Source organism: Lagopus leucura, unplaced genomic scaffold (genome assembly GCF_019238085.1).
Source record: "Lagopus leucura isolate 7727_CA_CO unplaced genomic scaffold, USGS_WTPT01 Super-Scaffold_100002, whole genome shotgun sequence".
Classification (NCBI taxonomy): domain Eukaryota; kingdom Metazoa; phylum Chordata; class Aves; order Galliformes; family Phasianidae; genus Lagopus; species Lagopus leucura.
Genome location: NW_024962263.1, coordinates 89,886,072 through 89,903,762, shown reverse-complemented (window position 1 = coordinate 89,903,762; position 17,691 = coordinate 89,886,072). Strand labels below are relative to the sequence as shown.

Here is a 17,691-nt window from a genome sequence, read left to right as displayed (position 1 = left end):
TGACAGCATGGCTCCAAGGTTCATTCTGGACAAGGCTGCAGATATGCATACCAGCCACATAGTCCACACAAGGACAGAAGGGTCAGGTTTGGATAGAGGAGCTGGTTTATAATGCTGGAGGGCATCATTCTAGAGCAACCTTTATTTGGAAGCATTCTGGCTGTTCTAGACAGAGACATATCCTCCAGTATACTTCAACAACAGCAATCAGAATGCAACTTCTTAACTAATGACCTCTGCTTAAAGCTTCACAGTTCAAAAAGCCTAGAATAAACAAGCAAGACAGAGTGTGAGTCATACAGAATGGAATTAGTAAGAATGCTGCCGTGGATACTGATTGGACATGCAGCAGTCAGAGAACTACCTTCACCTTAATGGTTCTGAAAAAATGGTTCTGAATGGTTCTGAAAAAGGGAAATCTGACATGTTGACACCAACTGCAAACAACAGTTCATAAATCTGTCAGCCTGACTATGACTGCACGCTCCTGACTTCTGTTTGCGCTGATCAGATGAAGGTCCTATTCTAGTATATACTGCAGCCCAATGACTACATACCCACATATTCAGTTATCTTAAGTTTGTCCCCATGGGTTGCAGCAAAGAGTGTCTTGTCAAGGTGATGGAGAGTATTTTGGCACTGTAGAACGGCAAGAAAGTCCAAAGAAACACCTGTGGCTTGGCTTGCCAATGAGAAATCTTTGCAAAGTGGTTTTAGCAGGTTTGCTCTGGGAAGCCATTCTCCTCCACTAGCAGGAGAAACACCTCATTTGCAAACCCCAGTGGGGTAAATGTGCTTCACAGAGACAACCATGGCCAGAGTCAGGCATTCTCCCCAAGCCTTGAAACAGAGAATATATAGTGAAGGAAACTCTCTGCATGCCACCAGCCTATGCAAATGCTGAGCAAACTCCCAAAGTGCCAGTTCAGCCCTAAAACCTTGCAGACCTAGTAATTCCAGTTTTAATTGCTGCACTGATCCCTGCTAACCCGTTCTCTTGACCCGTGAAGGAAACTGCCACTATCTCCATTTCCTTATTTTCAAACTGGCCGTTTCTCCCCAGCACAGAGCAAACCGTGTTATGCTTAACTCTAGCACTACTTTGCTTTCAGTTCCAGCTGCTTCTTTTTACCTTCCAAGGTAAAAGGATTACCTTGAGCATATCTCTTTACCTGAATCCACTTCTCTACAGCGCAGACCACATTCCTGCTGCTGGATTTTACCCCTTCTGCCTTTTTCACTGCCTCTGAGGACATATTTTTCCACCTTACATTCACAATAGGAACCCTACACTTCAGCAAATTCATTCAACAAGCCCCAAACCTACAAGACTGGGTTATTCAGCAGTGGTTGGCTGTATGTTGCTTTAGAAAAGAGAACCCTGCCATGAGACAATCACAACTTTGCCATTCTCCTTACCAAGGCTGTGGCGTGGGAGATGTGGGCTTTAGATCAGTGAGTTTTCAGAAGAGCTTCCTTACCTGGTGCTTTTTCCATACCGTCTACCATAGCAAATTGGTCCCCAGGCACTCTGCTCACCTGTTCTACTGGCAGCATCCTATAATTACTGCTGTCCTTACCCCATCATTTCAGTATTACTGGGATGACTCCAGATCCTGTGGTCCTGTCACTTTAAGGTCCTCTTTCTTCCTTCCCAGCAGAGGAAAGAATTCTCTTCATGAAGTAATGGAACTGCTAATGTTAAATTTGTGGGGGTGAGAAAACCAGAGAGCTGTACGTGTTTGTATGTTTCTGCTGGGGATGTGTGGAGCAAACAAGACACCAAAGGAGCAGGAAGGATGAAAGAACATGCTTTGCCTTCCTGATAACCAGATGTGTGCCATGAGATTGCTCACATATGTACTACAAAAAGTCAGATTGACTCTTGCAGATAATGCCTGAACTTGGTCATTGTCACTCTATGATACTGGTATCTTGTGAGTTAATGTGACCGATGGTGCACAGAGCAACTGAATTATGCTCAAGGTATTTCAAAGCTGAAACTTGACAGGCTTTGTGCATCTGAGTTACAAACCAAAGAAAGAAACAGCACTAGCAGCTGATTTCAGTGGAAGACATTAGACCACAAAAAGACACCACCCACACTCAGTTCCTGCTAGAATAACTGGCAGTGATAAATAAGAATGAGCCATGAAATAAATGAGGGAAGAGGTTTCATTGTAGAGGACTCTGAATGCACACTGAAAAGTCAAGAGCTGGAATTTCTTCCGACAAAACTCAGACTCATTTGCCAGAAAATGCTGATTCTACAGAATTAAATCCAGCTGTGGCATACAGAGTTTGTCAAACCTGCATTCCCAGACTCCCTTCAACAGCAAACTTCCCAGGCTCCCTTCCTCAGCAGCCTCTACCAAGCTCATTTCCTCTAGCAAGACTTTGCTATTTCTTTGGGACCTACAGAACCTGGGTCACAACTGCAATCCTTTTCATTGGACCACTCTGTGTTCTGAAGACCTGTCCTGTCTCATAGCTCAGAATGTCCCATGCTGTCTCTGCTGCTTAGCCTAGCACTGTCTTCATCTAATCCCGCTTGGGATCTGGTAGGCAGGTCAAAAAGTTGGTTCCTTACTTGCTTGGGTCTTAGAATAATAGAATCATTAAAGTTGGAAAAGTCCTTAAAGATAATCTAGTCCATCTAGTTTTGTATGCATGGGGCTGTGCATGCAGCATACATGCAAAGAAGGCACCACACATGTCAGGAGTCTTGCATATATTTGTGCAGGCAGGGGATCTGGTCACGCATAGAAGGAGCTGCACACACATGGCATGCAGGGCGGTTGTGGATGTATCAGGAGCACACGTGCACGCAAGGGATCTGTGCATGTGTGTTTTGGGGCCATAAATACAGCGGATGAAAAGAGTTGTGAATGCAACGCGTTGCTCACGAAAGAGGGTTATGCACGAAGGAAGATCTGCGTGTAAGGGGTTCCCCTGCTGAACGATGCCCTTCCCCCAGGGAAATGAAGCGAACGGGGGCGGGGTGGAAAAAGCCTTGAAATGGGGGCAGGGAGGTAAGGGGCCGGAGAAAAGCTGGTTTTGCTCTCACGAAGCCTCTGATCACTCCGCGCGCCATCCCTCCCCCCCTTCAACACCTACCCCTTTCCCGGCCTCCGGAGCGACGGAGCGGGGAAACGAAACCGGCGCAGGCCGGGGAGGCGGAGGGGGAGGGCGGCTCAGGGCTTGAAGGCGGACCGCTGGGCGTCGCCGGTGCCCTTTTCCCGCCCCCAGCGCTCAGCCCTACCGCTAGCACAGCGCGCTTGTCGTCTCTTTGCGCATCTCCTCGGCCCCATCGCCGCACCATGAAGGCGTTTCTGCTCGCCGTGTTGGCTGCGGTGCTGTGCGTAGAGAGAGGTAAGAGGGCTACCCCCGGATACCACCACATCTTCCCGAGGTCCTCCAAGCTTTTTCCTGCTTTGGGATCGAATTAGTGGGGTCTGCGTCTTGCAGGGGGTGGTCTGGAAGTTGTAGGCATGCGGGTAGCGAAAAGAGGTGGTAGTGGGGGAGGGAACGGGGCTGAGTGGTGCAGGGGGTTGGCGGAGGTTTTGGGAGAGGGAGAGAGATCTTGCCAAGACCTCTCAGCAGTGTTCCTCTTGCAGCTGGAACTTCAGTGTCTGTATTATAGGTGCGCACCTCCAGCTGTGCACGTCTGTGTTTTGGAGCCTTTCCCAGTTACAGCTCGAACAAAGAGCAGGGGTGGCTCCGCTCCCTCCTTTCGCTGCAGCGAGTCGGGATAACGGCGCTGAAATGGGCTGAGATGCTGCCGAAGGGAAGGGAGGAAGGAGGATGGGGGGGGAGGGAGAGATGGAGACCTGCCCCGGTTGTGGCAGATGGAGTCAAGTCTGGGCAGAACCGCTTGAGATTCTGGCTGCTGTTGTTCCCCAGCGTTCTTAACGACAGGCTGATATGGCCAGCAGGTGAGAGGTGGCACCCCCAAGGGACGGGGTCGTGTGGAGCAACGTCTTGTAGCTGCTCTTGAACCCCGGGCCAAAGTGCTGCCTGTTGCTGGGTGTGAAACTGCAAGTTGGCTAAGTTGCAGGTCTGCAGTCTTTGTGACTCAATTTCTGCCTAGCCGAACTCCATGGGGCCATGCAGAACCCTGCGTTGTTTTCTTATGGCAGTTCTTGGAGAAAGACAGACAAAGAGCAAACTGGGAGAATTTTTTGTCATCTGACCCTCTTGTCAGAAAGCACAGACCCTCTCTCTGGCTGTCGAGGACACCAATGAGAAGAAACTAATTGTTTTCTGCCCTTCTTATATCCCCCTACTCTTGGGGTTTGTGAAGCAACTGGCAGTTTAAGCTCTGGCTCTCCATCAAAACCCAGCTGGCATGTGCTTAGACCCAGGCAAGAAGAGGTTAATGCATTCCCCCACCTTCCAGCCCCTTCCAAAAAAAACCCACTTCCACTTAAGATTAGGTTCTTCTTACCCAGGCAAAAGGCTTTGCTGTGAGTTTGCTTTATCTGCAAACATTTCCAACACATCCAGGGAGTTGGTTTTTTTTTTTTTTTTTTTTTGCCTGGTGTTCAAAGTGCTCTGAAGAGCTGGCATATGGTGTGTAAGAATCTCGCCTAAGAGCAGTGTAAGGAGAAGAACATTTGGGTAGGGATGAATGGAGAGCTGCCGAAGCAACAGCATTTTTCAGCGTTTTTCACTGGTGCTGCTGAGCTTTGGAGTGGGCTTATAAAGGCTTTTTTGTTGTCCCTGTATTGCTGTTTGCAAGGAGGGGTTCAGCCTCTTATCTGAATTGATCCCAAATGATCTGCTCTGGTTTAGAAGCCCTTTGTTCCTCCAAGGAGCCAAGTGGCAAACAAATAAACACATAAATTCTTCCTATTGAAGAAAACTGCCTTTTCTAGTTGATGAAAACGAGGCTTTCTTTTTTGCATTGTTCAGTCTTTTTTTTTTTTTTTTTCTTCCTTTAGCCTTGAGCTCCAACTCTGTGCTCTGTCTCCAGCTGCGTAAAATAATTCTGCTTCCCTCTTGTGCCTTTTGTCTGAAGTACGCAGCCTGCTTGCTCTCCTCACTCTGCAGTCGGTCATTTAGTTCTGTTTTGCCAAAGCAGAAAGCAGCAGTAGTTAATTAAGACTGAATATTTCCTCTGTTAAGCTATGCTGCAAGACTTACCCATCCTGGAAAGACTTAGTCTACGCTTAGACAAAGCGTAATAGACAGATGTGACAAAGGAAAAGGTGTGGACAGGACAGTGTTAAGAATGTAGATCTAGTGGCAGGGGATTTAAAGCCTAGAGGCACTTTTATTTGTACATACAAATATTTCTGATGTGTATGTATCTGTAATCTGTAAGGCATAATGAATAGTACTGCACCACTCAACTTGTGCATTCAGCATAATAAGCAAATGCTTACGGGAATGGATGTGCTACCATAATGTTCATGGGAAGTCTGTAATTCACTTAATTTCTGCTTGCTGATGATTCCCGTGAGATGGAATGAGTCGCTTTACCTTTCTGGGCCTCAGTTTGCCATCAGGGTGGTTGCAAGAAGAAGGGTTTGGGACAGTGAGCTCAAACTTGAGAGTAGGGACATACTGAGGATAGTGGAAAAGGAAGGAGCCAGGCTTTCCTTGGATGTCTCAGGCTGATTTTTTAGCCAGTGAAGAATGCCAATCCATGGAATTGATGTTGACAGTCAATGATGGCCCTGCAATGAGTGGCTCAGTCCTGCCTTTCTCTTAGTCCTCCTCCTCTCCTAGACCCAAAGGCATGTTCCAATGAGAAATCTGCCCTGAGGCCTTGACTCAACTGGTGTCAACTGGTAATCCCAGATGCTTTATGTAGGCTGTGACTGTGCTGTTGGCATGTTGGGGTAACACTGCTTTATTGGCAGACTGATGATGATGGTTGAAGGCTCTATGAGACAATCCAGGAAATTCCTGCTAGGGGGTTGTGATGTTGGCTTCATCTCTGGATTCAGGCCCACCCACTAACCTGCTTTGATCTGTTTCTGTGAGATTTGCTATTATGTTTTTGCTTCATTCTTTTTTTTTCCCCTGCCTTGGCCATTGCTGCTCAAAAATCATTCTTCTGAGCACAATTGTTTTTTTTTTTCCCAATTTTCCCATAAAGGGCTTTTTATATTTTTTTCTGAGACAAGATTGAGAACAACCTCAAGAGGTCATGCAGGCCCATAGCAGAGTGGGACAGCTGCTATCAACGTTTTTCCAATTTATTCTTCAAAATATACCACAGCAGGGATTGCCAAACCCTAGCAAAATCATCCAGGGCTTCTCTGATATCCCCTTGGAATAATCCCTTTGCCATGGGGGTGAAAGGGATGAGAAGCAAGAGTACAAGGCAGCCTTGTACTTCCCCCCATCCTGAATCTTCCTCTCCTCCATTTTGCATCCTATAAACAAGGAAGAGAGAGGCAGGGCTTCATGGAAGAGTTTGCAGTCTGAATGCTCCAAAATCAGAGCCTGTCAAGCGTTGGGAACAGACCAGCTCTCTGTGTATGTAGGTCAACAGTTGCAGTGTGGATGTGATGTTCCTGTATGTAAAATACAGAGAAGATCATCTGTCCACTGCAAAATACATATGTCAATGCTGAGTCACTGGTCCAGGCTGTTTCTGCAACCATTTCCCTCCACTAAATGCTGTTTCCCAATCTTTGATTTTACATGGGCAGACCTGAAGGATATGAGAAGGGTGCTAGCCTAGTACAATCCATTCCCCTAGTGTAGGGGATAGACCACATTAGGGGGTCTGCCATGTAGGAAATCATGTTCATTTGTTTTCCCTTTGCCCCAGGTTAGAACAGTTAGTTGCCTATGCTGCCATCATACTGCTATGACTCCCTGGGTAGCAGGGCAGTACAAGTCCTTGCAGGCCTTGCTGAAATGCTGGGCTTGCTCTTGCTAGCAGATCATTTCTACCATGTGTTAGCTTGAGCATAGCCTGAGCTTTGTGTCCTGCTGCCAAAGGCACACCATGAAAAACTCAAACCTGTAGTCACATCACACCTGGGGCATTTCCCATCAGTGACCACTGCGGCAAAGGTGAGTAAGCCTAAATTTCAGACTCCAGCCTGCAAGCCTGAGCTTGTTTTTGTGTTTCAGGTTGACATGGATCTGCTCTTGGTATAAACAGGCTGTAGAGTAGCAGGCAGACCTGCAATTGCGTGGAGACTTTTATTGGCCAACTAACCTGAGTCTCCAACCAAGACCTTAAAATGTATTCCTTCTGCTTGAACCCTTCACTTGGCCAAATTTTGGGAGCAAAAAGCCTGTCACAGATTAACGCAACAAGCGTGGGCTTTGGCTGGGTGCAGTGAGTGCTGAGTGTTGGAGGTGAGAGCCACAGCACAGAGATCTTCCCACTGGCCCTTTGCTAAGATGTGCCTTTTCCTTGCAGCCCACACGCTCGTCTGCTTTTCGTGCTCGGATGCATCCTCCAACTGGGCCTGCCTGACACCTGTCAAGTGTGCAGAGAATGAAAACCACTGTGTGACAACGTATGTCGGAGTGGGAATCGGTGAGTGGTGATGAGACTTTCTGCCCTTCTTAGCTGGATCACCTAGGGAGGTGCAAGAAGATTTTCTTTCATTTGGTTGGAGAAAAGAGAAAGTGAGGCTTGTTTGCTGAGTGCCAGACCATCTCAAGGGTGTTTTATGAGGAACTTGCTGCCAAGCCAAGTAATGTTAAGGCTCACGTGCATGCACTCGTGCTAGGAGTCTGAAGGGAATTTAGGAGTGGAGAGAAAAGGTTGCTGATGAATTCAGTGGAGGGGTAGAGGATTTCCTCTGCAGGAAGGGTTACCCTTCCTGCTTTTGCCCTGTGCTGACTGCTGTTCTGGTTGTTATCCCTGAGTCCTTCCATTGCTTTGCTCTCTGGGTGCAGCAGGATTGCCAGGAATTTGCAAATTTCTTCACCAAGCATGGGCTTTTGGCATAAGGGAACAGGCACCAGGAAAAATCTGAAGGATCTCTCAGGAAAGCAGGCTGCTCTGGCAGGTCTCCTGGTGGTATTGCCAAGCCTGCATCCCACTCTGGGTTGCCTCACTTTCCTCCAGCCTCTGCTTCTGGCATGCAGGAAGGAAGACAGTTTCAAACCCAAGTTTTGCAGTCCATAATGTGGGTGGCTCGTGCATGCATAAACAGGGGCTGGAAGCTTTTATAAACCTGTCACTTGCTAACGACTTCCTGTTTCTTGTTCTCACTGGTAAATGCAAGCTGTGCCAAGCTCAGAACACAGTGTTTGCTCGTGAATCCCTCTCTGACTCTCCCAGTCTCACCTGAGGATTGAGCTTGAATGGGACTTCTGAGATTTTTTTTCCCACCACATTTCCAAATTCTGTCCAGCTGCCTGGAAGAGGTGCTGTGTATTATGGAAAGTCAGCGGGAATGTTTATTGAGGCAAAGATTGATGTAGTTTACTGAGAAAGTCAACAACTTCTATGCTGCTTGTCTTTTCAGTACAATTATTTCCTTTGCAAAATGTGATCTGAAAGCTGAAAAGTTTTAAACTCATCTCCTTTCTGCTTTTCTTCCCAACCTAAATTCAGGTGGCAAGTCTGGCCAGTCCATCTCCAAAGGCTGCTCTCCCATTTGCCCCAGTGCTGGGATTAACCTCGGCATTGCGGCTGCCTCCGTCTACTGCTGCGACTCCTTCCTCTGCAACATCAGTGGCTCTAGCAGCGTTAAAGCCAGCTATGCTGTCCTGGCCTTGAGTATCCTGGTTAGCTTTGCCTACATCCTCAGGGCTCGTGAGTGATGGGGAAGGCCAAAGAAGACCCAGCGCCCGGGGACCTCTGCACCTCTGCAACATGGCGCCTTGTCTTCCATTGGCCATCACAGGTCTCATTAGCTGATGTCTTCTCTATTGCTGCCTACAAGGAGATCTTCTACTTCTCAACAGGCTTCCAACAGTGATTGTTTCCCAGACTTTATGCGCTTCCAGTATCAGAGACCTGAGTGGCTGGGCCTAACCCTTCTCCTCCTCCTTCGGACATACCCCACTGCACTCTAGCACTTCCCGGTGGATTGTTTTGGAAAGGTTTCTGCTTTTTTAACCTGTGCCCCCAGTTTCTAAGGTTGCTTAAAACAAGGTTGGGACTCACTGAGAAGCAATTGTCCCCAGACACCGCTCACTCAAGTGTTCAGATGGTCCTGGAGGTGCCTGGCACCAGTGTGCCCCAACATGTCCCCCCAGGCATGGGGAACGCATGACCCCAGTGGAGACAAATTCCCAACCCCTGCAGCTGGAGTCTCTTTTTATAAATTTCTTCCAATCTCGGGCTGACTTTTTCTGGAAAACAAATGACGTGTACCTTGTCCCTCTGAGCTCTGTAAGTGCCAGACCTGAATAAACATGCTCCTGTTGTTACCTGAGTGGGGATGTGTACTGTGTGTGTTTCCTTGCTGCCACCAGAGAGATTAGGAACACTTGAGGAAAACTCAAATATTATGCCCAGCATGAGAGCTTCTTACCCTCTCAAGTGTTTTTTGAGCACTCCATCTCAGCAGTTCACCTCTGAGCAGCGAGTCCACCTCCTCCCTGTCCCTCTCTTTTCTGAGAGCCCTGATAAAATACCCTTTGGCCAGCATGCTTCACATCCGTTGGGCATTGCTTTTTCCAGGTGCATTTTTGTGAAAAATGCCAGTCGTTGGGATCTGAGTCAACCCTATTACTCCTAACACTGCAAATTAGCCTTGTACAAGTTAGTCTGCGTGATGAAGAGACTTGGTGCCTCAATTTCCCTGCTTACAGACTTGGGATCATGATAATGGATAACTTCAATACCTGAATGAGCCAGGGCCAAAGGTCTGTTTGCAAAAGGTAATGAAGTCTGAGGTGAAGAGATGAGTATTCAGAAATTTAAGTTTAAGCTGCAATCCCTGGATGGTTGACGGTGTCTGGACTACAGAAGGTGACTTCACCAAACCTGCCACATCTGCTGCCTTCCAGATCCCAGGATTTTGCCAGATCTCTCCACTGCACTGCTCCTGGAGGCTTTCAGCCATCCCATGGGAGACGTGTCTTCCTGCTGCCTCCACGTTTTACTGGTTTCCTACCTACTCTTCCTACCTGCTAGACTCAAAACAAGTCAAAAGTGAGCCTTAATCTAAGGCAAAAGCCTAAGATTCCACAGTTTGATGAGAAGTGCACTGGGCTTTTTTTCTTTTCTAGCAGCAAAATTTGATTGTAATATTTGGTACTCTTCAGCCTTGCCCTCCTTTCCTTTGATTGTGTTTCTTCTATTTTGTGTCAAAAAGAAAACGAACTCCCAAGTGGCACACACTATTCAATTATATATCTCTGTCCCCACTTAAATTAGTAATGAGCAACTTATCAATGAAAGATGTGTGCAGTTGTATGGACATCTTACAACAAAAGCATTATTATGTCTTTGCTTCCTTTCCTTTGCTCCCCATCTATTAATTAAACTGTCATAGAGGCTAATGATGGGGTATACAACAGGAATGGCTGGTCATCGTGAGTGCAACCCACAATTAGGTGATGAGTCTGGTAAGAACGCACGGTACTCTATTATCTCACTAGGCTTGAGATGTGCCTTCCTCTGCTTATCTCAACCTCCATCGTCATCCAGGTTTAGCAAGGCTCAATCCTGCTCGGGGTGCACTGTGATCCAGTGTCCAGACCTCTGCTATGTGCATTAGCATGTGGCAAGCCATGGAAGAATTTCACAAGGGTGGGGCAGTTAATATCCCCTAGCTTCCTTGCACCTAAGCCTTCAAGCCTCCATCCTGAAAGGGTTAGAATCCCTTTTTTTTTCAGGATAAGGTTGTTCCTCACTGCTTGGTGTGAGTAAATGCTGTAGTTCCTGTGGGATAAATGCAGATCAAAGGGATGGGGGTGCCATTATGTGAGACCAAGGCAGCGCCTGGAGTGTTCTACCCATCAGCAGTGGGACTCTGGCTCTTCTAGCTACCTGCTAATCTTAGTTTTGGACGCAAATTATCCTTGCAACAGCAATGGAATAACTAGATTTAAAAGCCACCAGCATAGTTATGTCCTAATACATATTTGTGCCTTTGCAAGGCTGCCCTGAGGCTTTCACACCAGAGAATGCCTTGGGATAAAGCTAAGAGCAGGATTGGAAGGCATAGTCACTTCTTCCAATCATAGAATTACAGAATATACTCCACTCAGGACCACCTGAAAATCAGACGAATGGCCCATTTGTTCTTATTTTGGCATTTTAAAGTTTCCTCATAACAAGGAATTGCTTACAAAAGGAGCAAGGGAGCAGAAAGTGTGGTCAGCAGGCTATATAACCTATAGAAATGTTATATTAATGGCATTGCCAAGGCATGTGATCTGAAGGTTAACTTGCACATGTTCTTAAGCATAAAGATGGTAAATAGATTGCCTATGGAGATATTTTTTTCTTCCTTTTTTCTTCACTCTCATTTTCTGTTTCTCGCACGGTATATTCTTGTACACTTAGTATGGAGGAGAAGAGAGATTTGCAATTTTTCCTTTCAAACACCGTTGGTGAAGATCACGTTGATTGATATATGTGCATTTGAGACACAAGGAGGGTATAGCAGCCTGTCAAGTTCAAGAGATGTAATTCAATAGTTTAATTCCAGGCATCATATGAACAGTTCTTGCTGTAGATATTTTTTTGCACCTGAATCTCCAATCACCTGAAATCATGTGAGAACCTCAGCTGTCATAAAGCCCAGAGGTAAAAAGCCTCAAAATATGCAAATGTAGTAATTAAAAACATTAACAACATGAAGAAAATAGAGTAAGAACCGAGCATTTACAGAGCATTGAAACTGGAGGCATGTTAAACCAAATAGCTGATTTGGAGCTGGAGGGCCAGCCCTTAAATGCTTTGCATATGTTTACTTGGTTGATGGAATTAGAGATTGAAATCTTTGTGAAAATCTCAGATCTTCACCTTTTCTGACCAGAAAAAGGTTTTAAGGGGAGACAGCTTTGCTTTATGTAAAATACCCTGGAGCAATTTTTACTGGAAAATTTGAACAGCTTAGGTCAAAAACTGCCCACTTTGGAGCACGCTAATGATAAAATGGTTTCATAGAATCATAGAATGGCCTGGGTTGAAAAGGACCACAATGATCATCTGGTTTCAACCCCCTGCTATATGCAGGGTCGCCAACCAGCAGACCAGGCTGCCCAGAGCCACATCCAGCCTGGCCTTGAATGCCTCCAGGGATGGGGCATCCACAGCCTCCTTGGGCAACCTGTGTTTCTGTGCTTCCATTCTGGAAATAGCTGTATTTCCAATGGCAGCTGCTGCCACCCACCACTGTGTTAACGTCACAAGGGCTCCCATTTTTTATGTATTGTCTGTACATGCTGTACACTGCAGCACCAGTGCTTTCTGCTCAAATTCAACTGGGTTTGCTATTTGCTGAAAGGAGGACTTAAAATATGAATAGTGTTCTTCCAAACACTGATTTGAGATTCTTTTCTTGCAAAAGGACAGACCTTCTCCTTTTGGAAAATAATAAGACTTCATGTGACTTCCTTGAACAAACAGCCAGAACAAATATTGCCAATTGTTTGATCCTGATATGCAGAGGATGTCCTTGCTTGGTGCTGATTCATTCAAGTTATGCATTACTTGAGATAACTTTCCTCCTGGAGACGTTTGCAATGGAGATGGCTGTGGTCCCACCAATCCTGCAGGATGTGTGGAGGTTGTGCTTTCATGCTGGAGTGAGATACAGCTGTCCATTTCTGGGGAAGGCGGGTGTGATACTCATCTGGATGCTTAGATGTTTAGAATGCTGTTACAAGACCCTCAGTCTTGTGAACTCAGTGATTTGCATGCCGAAGTTGGGTTCTTTCACTGCAGGTTATGTGGGTCTTGAGTATTTTCCTTTGATGAACTGCCTTCCTATCTGAAATGCTGTTGTTTGAGGGTATCAAGCTGAATCAGAGCTAGACATGCACAAATGCACTGGACATTAGGAAGTATTACTTTACAGAAAGGGTGGTCAGGCACTGGAATGGACTGCCAAGGGAGGTGGTGAAGTCACTGAGCCTGGGGGTGTTCAAGGAAAGGCTGGATGTTGTGTTGAGGGACATGGTTTAGTGGGAGCTATTGGGAATAGGTGAACGGTTGGACTGGGTGATCTTTTAGATCTTTTCCAACCTTGTTGATTCTATGATTCTATGATTCTATAAATCTGCATTTTGCTGGTAGCATTTATGGTGCACAGTCAAGCAAAGCCCTGAGTCAACCCTGCCATCTACTGGCTTTTGCTAGACCTGATAGAGATGCTTTGAAGCCAAGATCTCACAGGTCAAGGAGAAAACCTTAATACAAATGAAACAGAGAGTCGGGACCCAAGGGTGAACTACCTTTAACCACATAATTGCATGCAAAGCGGAAAATGAGAGGCTTCAGAAGTTGATGGCATGTATTAGTTTGTCCAACTCTGTGCTGTTAGTGTCAATTGAGAAATAAAAAGATAATAGGCTTCCCAGGTCCAACGTTTTCTGAACACTTTTCCAGCCTCAAACCTACCAGTTAATCAAAACTGAAACACTTCATGAAAATATAATAAGGCCAATAAAGTGTTGCAGAAAAAAAAAATTAATACATTTTATTTCAGCTTTGTTGAATGATCTCATTTCACTGAGATGGTTACCAAGAAATGTCAATTTTACTAATGCATATGCGTGAGCTTTGTAATTGTGTATTACCTTTATTGTAACAGAATAAGCAGAATAAAAACATATTGATTTCTTTCAATATATTAACATAAATATACGTGTAGTGTACGTTACATATTGTTTGTTATACTCTAATAAAATGATATGGAATTAATAGAAAAGTTACGCTTCGAACAGTTTCTTTTGGATGGTTCTGAGTTACAGATATTCATTACAGAGTATTGCTTTGGATTGGACCCAAAACCCAGGACTGGGAGTTGCAGGCTGGCCACAAGGAGCACAGCCATGAATCTGAGCCTACAGACTTTAGGGGAGGGATAAATTTGTACTTACCATCTGAAGGCCATTGGAGTCTTTTCCTGTTGATGGACAAAGGCCAGGGACTGCCTGTCTTGAGGGACCCTAGCCTCAGTATCATGGAAGAAGGAAATTATGTTGCCTGAGCAATGCGTAGTAAATGCAGAATAACAGCAATGGGTTTCTTAGGTTTGAAACAAATAAATAAATATTTTTCTCTGGATAACAGAAACTGGAATTTGTCCTTCCTGCAAAAGGATCTTCTCCACTGCTCTTCCATGTTTTGCAGCCTCATTTATGAGTGCTTAGGGGATTCTGTTTCTCTAGATCTGAGAGAAAACCATTAATGTTTTGACCCTGATGTGCCAAAGCTGTTTTCTTCATTAAAATCCATATTCCTAGGTGAGCATCTCTGAGAGATGTAGTGCCAATATCCAAAGTGTTTCTGGAAACAAATGACTCAGGTTGTTGCCACTGTTTCAGTTTCATTTGGCTCCACAAACATTGGACTCACTAGCCTTCCAAGGAGATGTTGATTATGTCAAGGAAGACCTCTTGAGATGGAGGGGTAGTCTGCGGGAAACAGGTATATTATTTCCTAGTTTTGTCAGAGGACTTGGGATAAGCATGTAGGCAGCTTGCAAGTCAAAATCTGAGGTGTGGATGCAAAATGATTAAAAAAACCCCACACAAGTGGATCATAAAATCATAGAATCATTGAATGAGGGAGGGACATTTGCTGAGCTCAGACCAGCTAAACTTGCTGTTTATAGGAGAGACGTCTATTTGATATCACTATTCGAAGAAAGAAGACAAAAACCAAGTACAATAACCCACTGGCTGTACGGTGGAACCTTGCATGTGACCACTTGTCAATACTCAGGGCATCTATCAGGGCATGGCATAGACCATGGGTATCATGTTGGAATTCAACTCCTGCTTTATTCAAGGCAGTTTGTTTTGTTTTGTTTTGTTTTTTTCCTGAATTTTTCTCCCTTTCTCCTTTTCATATGTATATAACTCATCCCGAAGCTTCCTGGAACCAGTTGAATAGGAAATTCGAGGTCTAAAAACAGTGAAAATGAAGAACTACGAAAAATCAAGAACTACTAAAAATCTTCCCTTGCAGAAATGGGGCCAGAATGAGGCATTTGCGATTTCTTCTCTTGCCAGAAGATGGCAGTGGCAGGCCCCAGATCCTCAGTGGGACGTCCTGCATGTGTAGATGTACCAGGACCGCAAACCCACTTCTGCTAAGGGAAATGGTACAATAAGAAGCTTATCTGGAATCTGGGGAGGAGGAAGAGGTGTGTTAGCTCAGCATGCATCCCAAGCATAGAGACACCATGGCCTCTCTGCTTCTTTTTTTTTTGAACACTCACGTGGAGAAATATTTGTCCTTATATTGGATCAGAATTTCTGTTCCTACAGTCTGTGTGTAGTGCTGTTTGTCCTTTTCTATAAGCATCCTCAAGGACAGCCCAAGATAATCTTTTCTCTGCCCCTCTTTTAGCTCACATGTTGTTAAACTTTCTGAGCCCTCTTTTCCATGCTGAACAACTCAAGGTTCTGTCATGGACAGATACAGGCTGTTTGGGAAGGACAGGTTGGGAAAGTGAGGAAGAAAAGTAACCCTTCATGTGAGAGAAGCTGAAATGCCTGAAGCTCTACCTCGGGATGAGTGAAGAGTTGGCTGAAAGCTGATGGGATTAGCAGGCAGATCAATAATGCAGTGATGATGCGGTGAATGTCTGGTACAGACCAGGAGCAAGTACATGAGACTTTCTTCAGAAAACAGAGACGAGTCTAAGAATCATAGAATAGCTGAATACCCAAATTTGGAAGGGACCCACAAGAATCACAGAACTGTGGAATCAATGAAAGGCTTTAGATGGTAGGGATCTCAAGGATCACCTAGTTCCAATCCTACTGCCATGGGAAGGGTTGCCACGCATCATTTCAGGCTGCTCAGGGTCCTATCCAACCTGGCCTAGAGCATCTCCAGGGATGGGGCATCCACAGCCTTCTTGGGCAACCTGTTCCAAAGCATCAATACCTTCTGTGTGAAAAACTTCCTCCTAATGTCTAACCTGTCTCAGTTTAAAAACATTTCCTCTTGTCCTATCACCATCCACCCTCATAAACAGTTGTTCTCCCTCCTGTTTATACTCTTCTTGCAAATATTGGAAGGTCAAAACGAGGTCCCCCCCAGACTTCTTTCCTCTTCTCTAAGCTAAAGAAGCCCAGTTCCCTCAACCTTTGTTCATAGGAGAGGTGCTCCAGCCCTCTAAGCATTTTCATGGCCCTCCTCTGGACTCACTCCAACAGCTCTGCATCCTTCCTGGGGGCCCCAGACCTGGTCACAGTACTCCAGATGGAACCTTACAAGGACAGAATAGAGAGGGACAAACACTTCTCTCATTCTGTTATCATCCCTCTTTTGTTGCAGCCCTGGGTACGGTTGGCCTTCTGGGCTGCAACAGAACACTGCTGGCTCATGTCCAGCTTTTCATCCACCAGGATTCCCAAGTCCTTTTCAGCAGGACTGTTCTCAATGAGTTCTTCTTCCACTTTGTACATATATCTGTGATTGCCCCGACCCAAGTGCAAAACCTTGTACTCGGCCTTATTGAACCTCATCAGGTTTTCATGAAACCACTTCTCAAGTATGTCCAGGTGCCTCTAGATGGCACCCCTTCCTTCTATTGTATCAGCTGCAGCCCTAAGGTTGGTGTCATCAGTAAACCTGTTGAGGGTGAATCAGAGTCCAACTCCTGGCTCCACGCAGGACCACCAAGAATTCAAACTGTATTTCTGAGAGAGTTGTCCAAATGTTCCTTGAACTCCAGAAGCATGGTTCCATGATCTCTTCCCTGGGCAGCCAGTTCCACTTCCCAACCAACCTCTTGGTGAAGAGCCTCTTCCCAACGTCTTTAAAAAACTATGGCAGATGGGAGAGGTTCCTGACAACTGGAAGGAAGCAAACATCAGACCTCTGTTAGATAAGATCAAGGAGAATTTGGGGAGCTGCAGGCTAGTCAGTCTCATCTCAGCCTCTGGGAAACTTATTCTGGAAATTGTGTCTGGATGTAAGAAGGGCAAGACGGTGATCAGGAGTCATCAGCATGGATTCACAAAGGGGAAATCATGCCCTACCTTCTTGAAGTGACAGTCTTGGTGGGAGATGACAGGTGCACTCAGACCTTTCTTTGCCCATTTGCCAGGAATATCAGACAGGCTGAGTTGGTCAAATGGCTGGGAAAAAAAAATCACATCTCCATAGCTGCAGGGTTCTTTTCTTCAGTGCTTGTCACTTTTTCAATATTACACAGGAAGAGGAAATTCCAAAATTTTTAATGTTGAGCAGATGGAACAGAAGGCTGGCTTGGCTGTACAGGGATCTTCTTCATCATCTTAGGCCGAAAAAGAGTGTATGGACATTGGAAGCAAGGTCAGGCAACATGGGAAAACTACAGGGATGTTGTTTTCCTTTTTAGAGAGAAAATTTGTGTGGCCAGAGATCAGTTAGAATGGAAACTGACTGAATCTGTGGCAGACAACAAAAAAGTGTGGTTTTTTGTTTTGTTTTGTTTTGTTTTGTTTGTTTATTTTGCTTTGTTTTGTTTGTTTATTTGTTTTCAATATTTTAAGCAAAAAAAGAGAACCAGTGAGAACAATTGTTCATTATTTGATGAGAATGGTCATCTTATGAACAAGGGGTATAGACAAAGCAGAATA

The 17,691-nt window shown here is 45.4% G+C and overlaps 1 protein-coding gene across 1 annotated transcript; it reads left to right on the top strand.

Annotated features, from left to right (window-relative positions):
- The first annotated feature begins 3,231 nt into the window (after window positions 1-3,231).
- Window positions 3,232-9,365, top strand: LOC122178755 (lymphocyte antigen 6E). Its single transcript, XM_042869155.1, has 3 exons — window positions 3,232-3,372; window positions 7,391-7,510; window positions 8,540-9,365. Exons 1-3 carry the CDS (start codon window positions 3,321-3,323, stop codon window positions 8,746-8,748), a joined length of 381 nt encoding a protein of 126 aa, XP_042725089.1. The 5' UTR covers window positions 3,232-3,320; the 3' UTR covers window positions 8,749-9,365.
- Window positions 9,366-17,691: the final 8,326 nt, after the last annotated feature.